This window comes from Bos indicus x Bos taurus, chromosome 29, assembly GCF_003369695.1.
Source record: "Bos indicus x Bos taurus breed Angus x Brahman F1 hybrid chromosome 29, Bos_hybrid_MaternalHap_v2.0, whole genome shotgun sequence".
In the NCBI taxonomy this organism is placed as follows: domain Eukaryota; kingdom Metazoa; phylum Chordata; class Mammalia; order Artiodactyla; family Bovidae; genus Bos; species Bos indicus x Bos taurus.
Genome location: NC_040104.1, coordinates 45,274,474 through 45,288,339, shown reverse-complemented (window position 1 = coordinate 45,288,339; position 13,866 = coordinate 45,274,474). Strand labels below are relative to the sequence as shown.

Genomic DNA, 13,866 nt, shown 5'->3' with positions numbered 1-13,866 from the left:
TAATATTTCAGAGTTTTAACTCTTTCACTCATGTATTTGCTTATTAATTCACCTTTATTTATTGTGTGCCACGTTCTAAGTGCTGAACTGGACAGTGGGAACAGAGAAGTAAATAAGGCAAAGACTGTGCTTACTTTCTCAGAATCTGCAGTCACCTAGTAAAATGCACCTAGGTATTTAAAGAAATTCTGTTGAATATTATGATAAGATGTTATCTCACCAGAGAGTATGTTTTAATAGAAACTAAGCTGAGCTGTGAGTGAACTCCAGGAGTTGGTGATGGACAGGGAGGCCTGACGTGCTGCGATTCATGGGGTCTCAAAGGGGATCAGACACGACTGAGCCACTGAACTGACTGAACTGAAGCTGAGCTGTACAGTCAGGAAAAACTTCCTGGATAATCTGTTGATGAGCTATAATATGGTGAATGACTAGGGTTTAGAGAAAGTCTAAATGTTGGACAAAGAGAAAGGGTTTCACAATGTCTGTCAACTACTTGAATCCACACAACGAGGTTACTCTTCAAGAAAAACTGAGTTATTTCTTTAGTTTATGAGGCTGCAATATATACCACATTATCCGTCTACTCAAATATGATTCAACTATGCAAAGAAGACACATTTCTTATAGTGTACATGAAACTTATGGCATGCTACTTTTATTCTAATAAAACTATTATATGTAAACCAAATATCCACTGATTATATTTGAGAAATGCTCCACAAGCGTTTTTACTATTAGATAACTTAATTAACAAAGTTATACTTTCAACCTGGTTATGCTACTTTATAAACACACAATCATACTGTTCCATTAAATCACAGTGAGATCAGAGACAGACAGGTATCATCCTGTAGCCTCACGTGATGTTTCAGGACTGTATTTTCCTCAGATATAAAGTCACCAAATAAACTGTCACAGAACTTGGCATTTCATGGAGACCTAAGCAACAGAAAGCTCCAGATGGGAGGAGAAGGAGGAAAGAAGGAAGCTATATATGAGGGATCCTCTGGAAACACCAGAAGCTCACAGCTCCATTGTCAGAATCCAGAAACAATCCAATCCTATGCAGAGGCCTTTTCACATACTGAACTATGGGTAGGAAGCTGGGGGGGGGGGGCAGAAATTAATGATTGTTCACCTTCATAAGAAAAAGAAGAAATGCTTCTTCAGAATAATACTGATAGCGCTATCACTTGTCAAGCAGTTTGTACAGACTCTCACAGTCCAGTCAGAGGAGTGGGTCACATCCGCCTTTCAGTACTGCCTCTGGGAAGTGGAAGGCGTGAGCTCCCCACACCACAAGAGTCTCTCCACCCTGGGCTGTCTAGACAGGCAATGGCAGTCATCTCAGAAAGTCTTATATTGTGAGTGGTCATTGTCTGAGTCAGAACATTATCCACTGCAGAAAGAGCAAAAATCAGACTAGCATGTGGGATTTCCATGCCCTGAGAGGCAGAGGGTCTCTATACAAGGAGTCTTTTCATTTTCTTTCCTCCAAGAAAATAGGAAATGAATACAAAAGGGAGTTCAAACAGGTGCTTCTATGAAGAACAACAGCTATTATTTATCTATAACACATGGAAACTCCTTAAATCATGTAGAAAAAGTAAATATATAGATATAGATATATCATGAACTCTGTGAAATCTGGCAATGTCAAAATCTTGACAGCTTACTTGAAGAACACATAAAATTTAATTTTTTCAGTACTTTAGTACTTTATACTTTTCTTTACACTTTTCAGTATTTTACACAAAATTTATTTGTGTCATTTGTCTTTAATATGAGAAACGCTGGACTGGAAGAAACACAAGCTGGAATCAAAATTGCTGGGAAAAATATCAATAACCTCAGATATGCAGATGACACCACCCTTATGGCAGAAAGTGAAGAGGAACTAAAAAGCCTCTTGATGAAAGTGAAAGTGGAGAGTGGAAAAAGTTGGCTTAAAGCTCAACATTCAGAAAACGAAGATCATGGCATCCAGTCCCATCACTTCATGGGAAATAGATGGGTAAACAGTGGAATCAGTGTCAGATTTTATTTTTCTGGGCTCCAAAATCACTGCAGATGGTGACTGCAGCCCTGAAATTAAAAGATGCTTACTCCTTGGAAGGAAAGTTATGACCAACCTAGATAGCATATTCAAAAGCAGAGACATTACTTTGCCAACAAAGGTTCATCTAGTCAAGGCTATAGTTTTTCCTGTGGTCATGTATGGATGTGAGAGTTGGACTGTGAAGAAGGCTGAGCGCCAAAGAATTGATGCTTTTGAACTGTGGTGTTGGAGAAGAATCTTGAGAGTCCCTTGGACTGCAAGGAGATCCAACCAGTCCATTCTGAAGGAGATCAGCCCTGGGATTTCTTTGGAAGGAATGATGCTAAAGCTGAAACTCCAGTACTTTGGCCACCTCATGCAAAGAGTTGACTCATTGGAAAAGACTCTGATGCTGTGAGGGATTGGGGGCAAGAGGAGAAGGGGACGACAGAGGATGAGATGGCTGGATGGCATCACTGACTCGATGGACATGAGTCTCAGCGAACTCCGGGAGTTGGTGATGGACAGGGAGGCCTGGCGTGCTGCGATTCATGGGGTTGCACAGAGTTGGACACGACTGAGCAACTGATCTGATCTGATCTGATCTGATCCTTTTTATGAACCATATGATAAAAGTGATTATTTACAACTCTCTCTCTCTAATATGGATTGCCTATGTTTTGTCAGTCTAGAATTTTAATCTTTATCTTTGCTGAAAATAACTACAGTATATATGCCCACACCATGTTGATTAAAACACCTTTGCGCCATCAGAGCTCTGGTCCCCGTGTCTTTCTTTCTCTTTCTTTCTCTCTCTCTCTTTCAGGCTATTTCTTTGGAGTGCAGAGGCACTCTGAGTTCACTTTCTGCCCGGGCTTCTAAGACCCTCTCAAGAAGGCGCTCTGCAGCCTCCATGAACAGAGCAAGCCCCTGTGCAAGGGGCTTTATTGGCTTTCTGCGTAAACCAAGGAATATCAGCCTCTTTCTCTCCTTTACTTTCTTATTGTCAACTCCAGACCACCAGGTTCTGGTCCATTAGAGGACTGCAACAAACATTAAAGATTAAAAGGCACAGATGTCAGCCAAGATCACATAACATGATTTAAGGTACCAAAATTTCAATATTATTAGCATTACCATATTATTATCACTGCAATCATTAGTGTTTTCTAAACTGTTGCATTTATTGAGAAATATAGTGTATATTTAGGTCATTCTGTAGGTGGGCAGTTCTATGTACAAAACTTAAATTGATAAAATTTGCGTGAGATTTATAATTAATTATGCTTAATGGCATATGGTCTTGTAATGGGTTTCTGTTGTTTCAATCTGACTAGGCTGTAATATTAGGATTTAAGGTAATCCACCAGCCACTTTGTAAAACACTCACATCTCCTGCAATTATTTAAGCAGACATTAATCTAGGTGATGCTGTGAAGAGGTTTGGAGGGTGTAAATCCATGATATAGACTCTAATCTAAGGAGATTATGCAGATGCACTGATTTAATCAACAGGAGGTCTTTAAAAGATGTATAGTAATTCATGGAATAAAATTTCAGACAGTATGTGGATCAGCATTACTCCCAATGCCTCAGTCTCCTGCAGGCAACAGCTCTGCCCTGAATAACTCAGATTCCAGCCTGCTTGTGTTTACCCTCCCTGAGGAAGTGCCCACCTGTCCTCACACTTTTCCGTAACCATCACAGGAGAAAATTCCCTGTGAACATGAGCTCTGTCTTTCTTTCTCTCTCCTTCTATAATTGAACCCTAACTGATACAAACCTGATACACTTATGATACCTATTAGCTTAACTTTATAAATGTTATTGGAGAAGGCAATGGCACCCCACTCCAGTACTCTTGCCTGGAAAATCCCGTGGATGGAGGAGCCTGGAAGGCTGCAGTCCATGGGGTCGCTAAGAGTCGGACACGACTGAGCGACTTCACTTTCACTTTTTCACCTTCAAGCATTGGAGAAGGAAATGGTAACCCACTCCAGTGTTCTTGCCTGGAGAATCCCAGGGACAGGGGAGCCTGGTGGGCTGTCATCTATGGGGTCGCATAGAGTCGGACACGACTGAAGTGACTTAGTAGTAGTAGTAGTAGTATAAATGTTATTTATGGTCCATTGACTGACAACACAACTCTCAGTATATTAATATAAATGTACCCAAAATTTTCACGGAAAATGGTGATTTTTTATTGCTGCAAGTTCTTAGGAATAAAACTTACTTCCACTTCTTCTTGGTTCAAGGAAGAAGGGGACCACTCTTAGACCTAATTAAAGGCCTTGCCTGGGTTATTTGGAGATACCAGTTTGGAAAATTTACATTTAGGAAGAAAATATAAATGCACTTTCTTAGAAGAAATGTATCATCAGTAATTTTCTGCTCTTTACTCCTGATAGCATGTGAGGTGCAGTTTCCGCTACTTGCTAGTTGCCCTCCAGACTGTCATCTACCTTCAACAATCATCAACTTGCATGATTTTGTTCATAAAATTTGCTTGCATGCTTATTTTATTTTTATTCATGTACTTTTATGATTTTTCTCATTGCAACAAATTTAATTACCAAGGAGTTTATAAAGGAAACATTTTACAAAGTAAAGCCCCAATCATAATTACCAACTGCAATGTTCTCATCATTGTTCTATGAGCCATTCCTTTTCTATGGATTTCTCCTCATGGACCCCTGTACTGGAACTACAGTGGGGAAATTTTAATGAGAGATGGGCTAGGTGACATTAAGAAAGTTTCCAAAATCTTGGTATCTCACTTCCTTACTTCCTTAATATAAAAGTAGGCCACTCTCCTGCTGGAAGTGAATAGATTGGGGCAGAAATATTTCCATATGTATATTTAAGCTCTGATCTGCCAATAAAGTGTTTCTTTCTGACTTAGAAAAGTAAAACTAGAAAAAAAATTCATGTTTCCTTTGAATGAGGTACTCCACTTGTTTTCCAGCCAGCTTCTGCATTTATTCTTAGCAGAAATCCTGACTCTTTGTCACTAATACATATCCCACTGATGTATGAATGATACTGGAAATCTGTTTAAGATTAAGGCTCTCTCATTATTTGTTCTTTTCTCCCCTTCTAGGTTCCTGGCTTTTCTCCTTTTTTTTTGTTTTCATAAACAATTGTATCTTTCATAAGTAGTTGTATCTTTTATATATGAAAAAATTGAGTTTGAATATTAATCTTGTTCCCAGAAGAAATCTTAGTGATTTATTTAGTTATTTTATTTTTTGTACACTCTTTTTTTCTTTACTTTATTGTTTATTAGTGTGTTTCAGGTGAACATTTGTTACATCAGAAATAATGACCATACTTGACTTTTTATACCTACAGTTTATCTCTTACTGTGTTTTGCCAGTTTTCTTAAAAAAACATTAATAGTGATGATGTATTATTGTCCAGATGGTGACCTTTAAAGACACTCCAAAGCTTTAAGACAAAATTTGCAGCTACTAATATGATTTAAATTTATGTTTAAATTAACATAAGTTTAAATTATTCTTAAGCATCTATTAACTTATTTTGTTTTAGTTTTTTTTAGCTCAGTTGGTAAAGAATCCACTTGCAATACAGAAGACCCTGTTTCGATTCCTGGGTTGGGAAGATCCCCTAGGGAAGGGATAGGCTACCCACTACACTATTCTTGGGCTTCCCTTGTGGCTCAGCTGGTAAAGAGTCTGCTGCAATGCAGGAGACCTGGTTTCAATCCCTGGGTTGGGAAGATCCCCTGGAGAAGGGAAAGGTGACCCAATCCAGTATTCTTGCCTGAGAATACCGTGGACTGTATTCCATGGGGTTGCAAAGAGTTGGACACGACTGAGCAACTTTCACTTTCATTTCAGTTCATGATGTGCACTAGTATGTTCATGGCATCCTTTCTTTCAACTATCAGTCTGATTTTTCCTCACACACATTAATATAAGGCAATTGCATTAATTGGTTACTTTCAAAAATCCTGTTGTTTTCCAGAAATAACCCACATATAATGCTTTATTGACAATATGACAAATTCAAACAGATTCTCTCAACCTTTGTTAGAGTGGAAATTCATATTTATGCAAGGCCCCATGGTATACAAGGTTCATAACTTGCTATGTTTTTTCTTTCTTTTTTGATGACCCAGATGTTAATCCTGTGTTCCAGAGTAACATGACCAACAGGAAAACTTGGAAATTATTCAAAGTCCAAACAATTCTCTAACCCCTTTCTCTAGATTATTATTTTTTTAATATATAGTAAACCACTCATCTGCAGATTTGCTTTTCTTGATTTCAATTACTCATGTGGTTAAAACCTTGTTCAGGAAATATTAAACGGAAAAGTCTCAGAAATAATTCAAATGTATTTAATTGTGAGCCATGCTATGTAGTGCAATGAAATTCCACACCATCCAGCTTTATCCCAACGAGAATATGTATTGTCACTTTATCCTGCTTATCCCACCCTCATTGACTTAACTTTCTGGGTTATCATATCCATGGTTGTAAATCACACTAGGTGTCTTCAAGTAGCCCTTATTTAATAATGGCCCTCAAGTATGGTGATAATGATGGTGGTATTTCAGATATGCCAAAGGGAAGCCATAGCGTCCATCCTTTAGGAGATTGTTCTGTCTGTCTTTTCCCTTATACTATTGTAATAGAAAAAGACATGCAAATCCTGAGTTCTCTAAAAGAAATGCTTTCCCCGGTTTCCAGGGCAATGGCAATTTCCCTGCAAATCAGATTTCATCTTGAGGTTGAATAGATGTATATAGGGCAGTAGATTATGAGGAAGCAGGAGAAGTTTGCAGGCTGATGTAGGCCTGGTTGGTGACCAGGTCTGCCTATGCTGTGCAGGTTCTGGGTTCCTGTATTGAGTTCCAGGAAGTGGGAAGCACATGATCATATTGTGGTGAATTTAGGAAGCTCATAAAGGAAGTGAAAACCCACAGCATATATTCTGGACACATGGTAACAAGAGAAGAATTTATTGTCAGCAATATGGAGGACAACCAAGTGAAGTGTGCATTTGACACTATCTTCACATCAAATAACAATAAAAGAAGCTGCATTACAGTAGAAAGAGCCTAAAGATCAGGAAGTCTCCTTGATATGCTGCAGTGGACAAGGGCTCCCTCAGAGAAGGAGTCCTGAGCACCCCGTCTGGGCCGTGACTCAGATCCTCACCTGTGGCCGGTGCAGAAGAAGGGCCTGACAGGGAAAGTGCACACGCCATCATCGTACCTCCAAAGGAGGGTGCGCTTGGCAACATCCACAAAACTAATACTCCCACTGTCACAATCAAGGAACACCCCAACCCTGCCCAGAGGTCTCTCTATGTACAGAGGCGTGGTGGGGGCTGTGGTCCAGAGTTGGTAATGGTCATCCTGCTTCACACACACAAGGAGAAAGTTGTCATTGTTGGACGTGTCCAGTATGCCATCGTCCTTCCTTATCCAGGAATCCTTACAGACACCTACAGCCCAGTCCCAAGAGCTGTCCACAAGCATCTCCCAGTACTGTTTGCCTGAGGTGAAGCTCTGGTCTCCCCATGAGGCAAAATACTTCAATGTTCCACCATCCAAAGATGCATGGAGGCTGTCATGTTCATACGTCAGACGTCTTGCATCATCGAACAACCTGATGTGCTGACTGCTTACTTCATTACTGAGTGAAAAGTTGACTGTGGAGAGATGAGGGAAAATGCCAGTCAAAATCAATGTTAAAATTCAAATTATCTGCCAGAGAAGGTGGTCCACCTGGAGTCTCACTGGAAATATATTGTAAGATTGGAAGGGCAGTTCTGATCGGAAAGTATTAGGTTTAAATATTGCTGACATATCTGCTGAAGAAAGAACTAATTAAAATGGAAAAACTACCTACAAGTTCAGAGATTATAAGTTAGAGGGAGGTCAAGGTGACTTCTGGCTGGGTGTATTGTATATTTATTACATCTAAAGGATTGGACTCCTGGGCATCGATCACCTCCAAGACCATGACAGCATATCTTATCCCCACCTTCACCACCACTGTGCAAGGAAAAAAGCTGCATTGTAGAATGGACAATTGGTGATCACTCTACCATTCAGTTAAGTTAGCAAATGGACACTGAAGAAGTACAACCTAAGGATGGCTTCTTCAAAGTAGTTTATTTGTAGGGCTTTTCTGTCTTTGATCTGTGGTTCCAAACTGAAGCCTAGTCTTCCACTTCCTGCTAAGTCACCCTCCAGGGTGAAGTTTATCATGGTGTTCATTGTGGCTTCATCATCCAACCATTTGCTTACTTGTGATTTCTACATTTGATTTTTGAGGCTTATATATTTTGTAAAATTATGTGAATGGAAAAATCACTTTATGCCTTCAATTCCTAAGAACTTTTTAAGCCAAAATGTTTTTAGGACTTCCCTGGTGGCACAGTGGAGAAGATGCTTCCTGCAAATTTAGGGGACATTCCTAATCTGGGAAGAGTCCACATGTTGTGGAGCAACTGAACCTGTGGATTATGACTACTGAGCCCGTGCTCTTGAGCCCAGGATCCACCACTACTGAGCCCACATGCTACAATTACTGAAGCTCACTCATCAAGAGTCTCTTGTGCTCTGCAGCAAGAGAAGCCACTGCAATGAGAAGGCAACCACTGAAGTGAAGAGTAACCTGGCTGCCCACAGCAAGAGAAACCCGTGCAAAGCAACAAAGACCCAGTGTGGTTAAAACTAAAGAAAGAGAGAAATATTTCTAAAATAATATAAATAAAAAAGAGAAGAAAATGTATTCTTAAAAAATATTTTAAAACTCTAACTGCACTTAAACTCTGAAATTTAATATCCTGTTTTAATTACCAGTTTTCTAGAAGTCAGTGAACAGCTGACATTGTATGTCATGATATTTCTAGGGCTCAAGAAGCCATTTTGGGAGCATGTTACTTTTTTCATTATACAAAATTTTATGAAATTTAAAAATATTTGATGAGGCCTGAATCAAATCAGTATCTGCACCAGCCTGCATGTATTCTGTAAGGATTTTAGTGACTCTGTGACCGTATATGTCTTCACCTGTCTATCTGCAGGCTGTTCCCCTGCACAAGGTGAAAGCTAAGCAGAAAAAGACTCTGTGGACACCATCACTGAAGGACCCTGCAGGGCAGACACCCCAATGGGGTGACACTCACCTCGGAAGTGGTTGAGCCACTCCATCAGCCCAGACATGGGGCGCGCAGGGAGTTCTGGGAGCAGAGGCTGAGGCACGTGCAGCTGTGCTGACTCACTCCTGTAAGAGAAAGATGCAGTTCATCCTTCTGCTGCCCAGGGCTTCTTAAACACAGCCTTTACAATAAGACAGCATTCTTCAGCTCAACATTCTTCATCTAAATCCCTTTTCCACCCTCATGGGATAGAATTGAGCTGTTTTTGGAAATTTATTCTCACTCTTCTTCTTGCCCTGATTCCAGCCCATTTCTCAGAGGTAATTGCCTCTCTAACCTCAAACTTGGGGAAAACTAGTCTTTGCACCTCTAGGTGCTGGTGATTTTGAAATCTAAATCAGAAATTACTGACCTTTAAGAAATTTTTGCACTGAGCTGGATAATACCTCCCTCTGCCACAGTAGCAAAAAGGCTAACTTCCTTTTGAGCAAGAAATCATACTCAGCAAAACAGGTGCAGACACATGTACACAAGCAATCTAGCATTATCTAGGTAAGTTACGTCATCACTTTGTTAAGTGCTGCTGTATCTCTTTCAGAGCCCCCAGGTGCCCTCTTCAGTATCAAAAAGCTTACCATTTCAGTTTGTCTTCCAATTCCTGTCAAGAAAAAAAAAAAAAAAAGACAAGTTAGATCTTATATACAGGCAACCAGGATTTGGGTTTGCAAAACTTCAGTAGAGTTTTAATCACCACCACCAGAAAGTCTGAGAAATCTGTTTTCCTTTTCTTTCTGAAAAAAAAAAAAAAAACCCTCCGGGACAACATATTTTATATGGATAGAATGTATTTCTTGAGGAGTTAATAAAACGAAAGGTGAAACAGAGAAAGGACAAGAGTACTGATGATTCACCCTCTGCTCTCTGCATATTGATCTTTCCTAGGGCTTTTACCCAAAGTGTAATAAACTCCAAACTAATGTCTAATGAAACCTGGTGTATCTCAACAGGAAATGGAAATATACATACACACACACACACACACACATATATACACACACATACATGTATATGTGTGTTTGTATATACATATATGAGCTTTGTCCAAATGTCTCCCATTGCACATTTGAAGACCAAAAAATGGAATCAGTACATAAGCTGTTCCTTTCTGGTTTTAATAGAAGCAAGTTACAAAAGGAGATTTTGAAAAGGGAATATTTCCTGGGGAATATCTAGGATCAGAATGCTATAAAGCTTGCTCAGGCATAATTTGCATGAGTTGCACTTTATCTATAATATTTCCAAGTAGGAGAGAATCCCACCTTAGTCGCAGGGGATGAAGAAATATACCATGTTAGGGAAGTCAAAGGTGTGAACGTCAGGTAATGTATTTTCAAACACATCCTCAGTTCTTACCTGGAGCAGCTCCATGTCTGGTTTAGAGCACATTTGAATGAGCTCCTTGTGTATTTCTCGGAGCTCTCTCTTCTTTCTGATTATTTCCTCTTGCCTTCTTCTGAGTTGATTGTATATGTTTTGGCCTTCTTTTACAATACTCTCTACATAGTAATCTTCTTCTCTGGGAGAAATGGGGGTGCCATCTGATAAGTTCTCCTAATCATGTCTCCATGTCGATACACATAAAACTGTTGAGAGATGAATTTCAACATCATTTAGTTTGCTATGATTCATGTTCTCTCCCAAGAAGCTATATCCATCCTAAATGAATGCTCTCCCTCATCTCAGAAGCGAAGTTCATTCTTCTTTCCTTCACCTTGTTTTCATTCTTTTTAATTGATCAGAAACCAAACCTACCCTTTCTTCAAACAACTTTCATCTAATTCAGGAGTTCCTGAAACACTTGGAGAAAATCTTTTCATGAATCATTTCTTTCATATGCCTCCTGTTAAATGCGAAAGAGCCCATGTAAGCAATTGAAATTTATGGGTGATTCATCTGTCATATGCAATATCCTCATTTCAATGCTAATACATAAGCTTGTGTTTCACCTAGCATCTCCTGGCTTTCTCTCTTAGTGCCATGCTACATAATACTTTCAGTGTTGGTAATCTCAGGAAACATCTAAAAATTATTGCCTGTCCTTGAACAGTTTTCCAGCCTCAATCATTTCTTTCTAGTGTTCTTTTCTCTATGAATCAGTTTTCTTCCTCCCCATAAGTTCACAAGCTTCTTCCCATATTGTTTGGAAGATCATTTCTCTTCATTCCATTTCATATTTCTCCTGGTATTGAATGATTCACTCTCTCATGCTCCAACTCTTTCTCCTTGTTCCTTTCCCCCTGAGTTGTTTAACATGTTACATTTTCTCCAACTTGAACCAATATCACTGTCTAGCTAGAGAGCAGTCACTCTTCACCGTGATGGGCCCACTCCTTAAAGTGCTGTTTGTGTTTGCTTTGTATCACCTGGGCTCATGTACTAATCAGATTGAAGTACTTTGTGGTTCCCAATGACATGCCTTTTACTTTCTGGAATGTATGACTGACAGAAATCTGTGCCTGAAATAACCCATGAATTTTTAAACATTTACTTGAACTTCAAAACTGGAATTGATCTTAAGTTTGAGAAATTTTCCTTGAGATCCTAAATCACGTCTATGTAATCATCCACATCACACCATAAACCTCCACCTTAGAACTTTCTTCTAATGGGTCTTTTGTTTTAGTTATTGATCCACTGGATCCTAAAGAGCTTGAGAGGCATGAAAATGTTGGTTGAATGGTGCTTAGAAGGTTTTTTCTGATGGTGTTCATTCAACTCACTCTCTGAATTCAGCTCACTTTATTAATGGTAAGTTTCTCACTGTCTGCCTCAATCTGTTTTCTCAGAGAAATATGTTCTTCTACTTACCATCCAAGGGTCAGTTCCTCTGCTACTTTTCTTGAGATTTCTTTCAGTTTCTTGAATCTTTTCCCATAAAGATGTCATTTGCTTTGCCAACTTTTCCTGTAAAAGAATTATGAATTTTAGTACAAGAAAAGCAAATACATTGGAGTTTCAGAGCCCAAAGATTGGGGTGTACTGATGATTATTAGATAAAGGTTCTTGAGGGAGACACTAACAGACCACGACAGGTCATCAGGTGTCCCTGTTTTTCCTCACTCATGATCTGTTGTATGAAATTCTACACTAAAAATCCACACACCATTAGGGAATTATCTGCCTAAGATATGACTAATTTTCAGCTGCTGTGGCCACTTATATCAAAATTTGGATATAGTTATGTTTATCTTCTGTAAAATCCAATGTAGTGCATCTTCCTTCTTGTCCAGGATTAGAAAACCTATATTAAATTAAAAGTATTTTTGCACTTGTAGATTTTATAGTTTCTTTCTTAAAATTAAGGCCCAACAGTGTCAATAGCATAATAATATATCACCCAAGTAATTTCAGTTAGCTTCATCAGCCAGCCATTGGATACAAGTTCCATAAAGCAGGGATACTGCTCTATATTCTTCACTGCTTTATTATTGTTAACTAGATCTGTACGTGGCACTCAGTAAAAGTGAAAGTTGCTCAGTCGTGTCCAGCTCTTTGTGACCCCATGGACTGTATAGTCCGTGGAATTCTCTAGGCCAGAATACTGGAGTGGGTAGCCTTTCCCTTCTCCAAGGGATCTTCCCAACCCAGGGATCAAATCCAGGTCTCCAGCACTGCAGGTGGATTCTTTACCAGCTGAGCCACAAGGAAAGCCCAAGAATACTGGAGTGGGTAGCCTATCACTTCTCCATGGGACCTTCCCAACCCAAATCAAACTGGGGTCTCCTGCATTGCAGGTGGATTCTTTACCAACTCAGTAAAGAGAGGGTTTAAGCATCATCATTTTACTCTCTTAGGTGTACCATCCTCAAGCTTCCTAAGTGCTCTCAGAGGCATCACTCACCCAGGATTCCTCAACAGCCTCTTCAGCGAGACAATGTCTGTGAGTCTTGTGCTCCTGACCTTGAGAGCAGACCAAACAGAGCAAGCTCTTGTCGGCTTCACAGAAGATCTTCTTTGTCTGCTTGTGGGTCGCACACAGGTGTTCCTCACACTTCAGGAATTGCCTGAGATTGGCTTTTCTGACAGTGGACACCAGATTCTTCAGAAGAAAACTGGTTTTGAAGCTTGTCTGTTCTGATCGTTGTCTGCACACTGGACAACTGGCAGGGACTTTGGCTTGTTCCCAGAAAAGACAAAGACAGGATCTACAGAAGCTGTGTCCACAGCCTATGGTGACTGGGTCTAGAAGGAAATTCAGACAGAGGAGGCAGGTGAGCTCCTTCTGGAAGGCTTCTGGGATTTCTGAGTCCATTTTCCTGAGGGAAGAACATCAGGAGTTTATTCCTCTTTCCCCAAGCCAAAAAAGGAACAAACAAAATTAGACTTGGGTTGTGACTAAATAATACACTGCTTTAGGAGCAGAAGAATCTGGATTTTTCATTCGATACAAATGGAAAACAGAAACACAACTTTCAAGAGCTGCAGACAATTTTCTCAGTGGCCTAACCAACACTATCTTCTGAACTCTTTCCCCTCTACCTACTGGAGAAGCTCGGTTTTGATGAGGTCTTGTTTTCCTCTAGATAGCATGACTTCAGGAGCTTGACCTAATTGACAGCTCTATGTGGTGGGTCCTAATTTCTGCAAACAGTCACTATTCTCTATGCCAGTCATTGATTTGGTGT

At 39.7% G+C, this 13,866-nt stretch overlaps 1 protein-coding gene across 1 annotated transcript; it reads right to left on the bottom strand.

Annotated features, from left to right (window-relative positions):
• Positions 1-7,223: 7,223 nt before the first annotated feature.
• LOC113886067 (tripartite motif-containing protein 43-like) lies at positions 7,224-13,493 on the bottom strand. The gene is made up of 6 exons (XM_027532002.1): positions 13,083-13,493; positions 12,050-12,145; positions 10,595-10,792; positions 9,817-9,839; positions 9,209-9,306; positions 7,224-7,723 (listed from the first exon to the last, which is right to left on the bottom strand). Exons 1-6 carry the CDS (start codon positions 13,491-13,493, stop codon positions 7,224-7,226), a joined length of 1,326 nt encoding a protein of 441 aa, XP_027387803.1.
• Between the last annotated feature and the right edge of the window lie 373 nt (positions 13,494-13,866).

What these genes read in the sequence shown, in the direction of transcription:
- LOC113886067 (XM_027532002.1), bottom strand. Translation starts at nt 13,493, where the DNA reads ATGGACTCAGAAATCCCAGAAGCCTTCCAGAAGGAGCTCACCTGCCTC. An exon ending in GAGGAACTGACCCTTGGATG is followed by an intron (nt 10,793 to 12,049) that starts GTAAGTAGAAGA and finishes AGACATGATTAG; the next exon opens with GAGAACTTATCAGATGGCAC. An exon ending in TTGGAAGACAAACTGAAATG is followed by an intron (nt 9,307 to 9,816) that starts GTAAGCTTTTTG and finishes TTTCTCTTACAG; the next exon opens with GAGTGAGTCAGCACAGCTGC.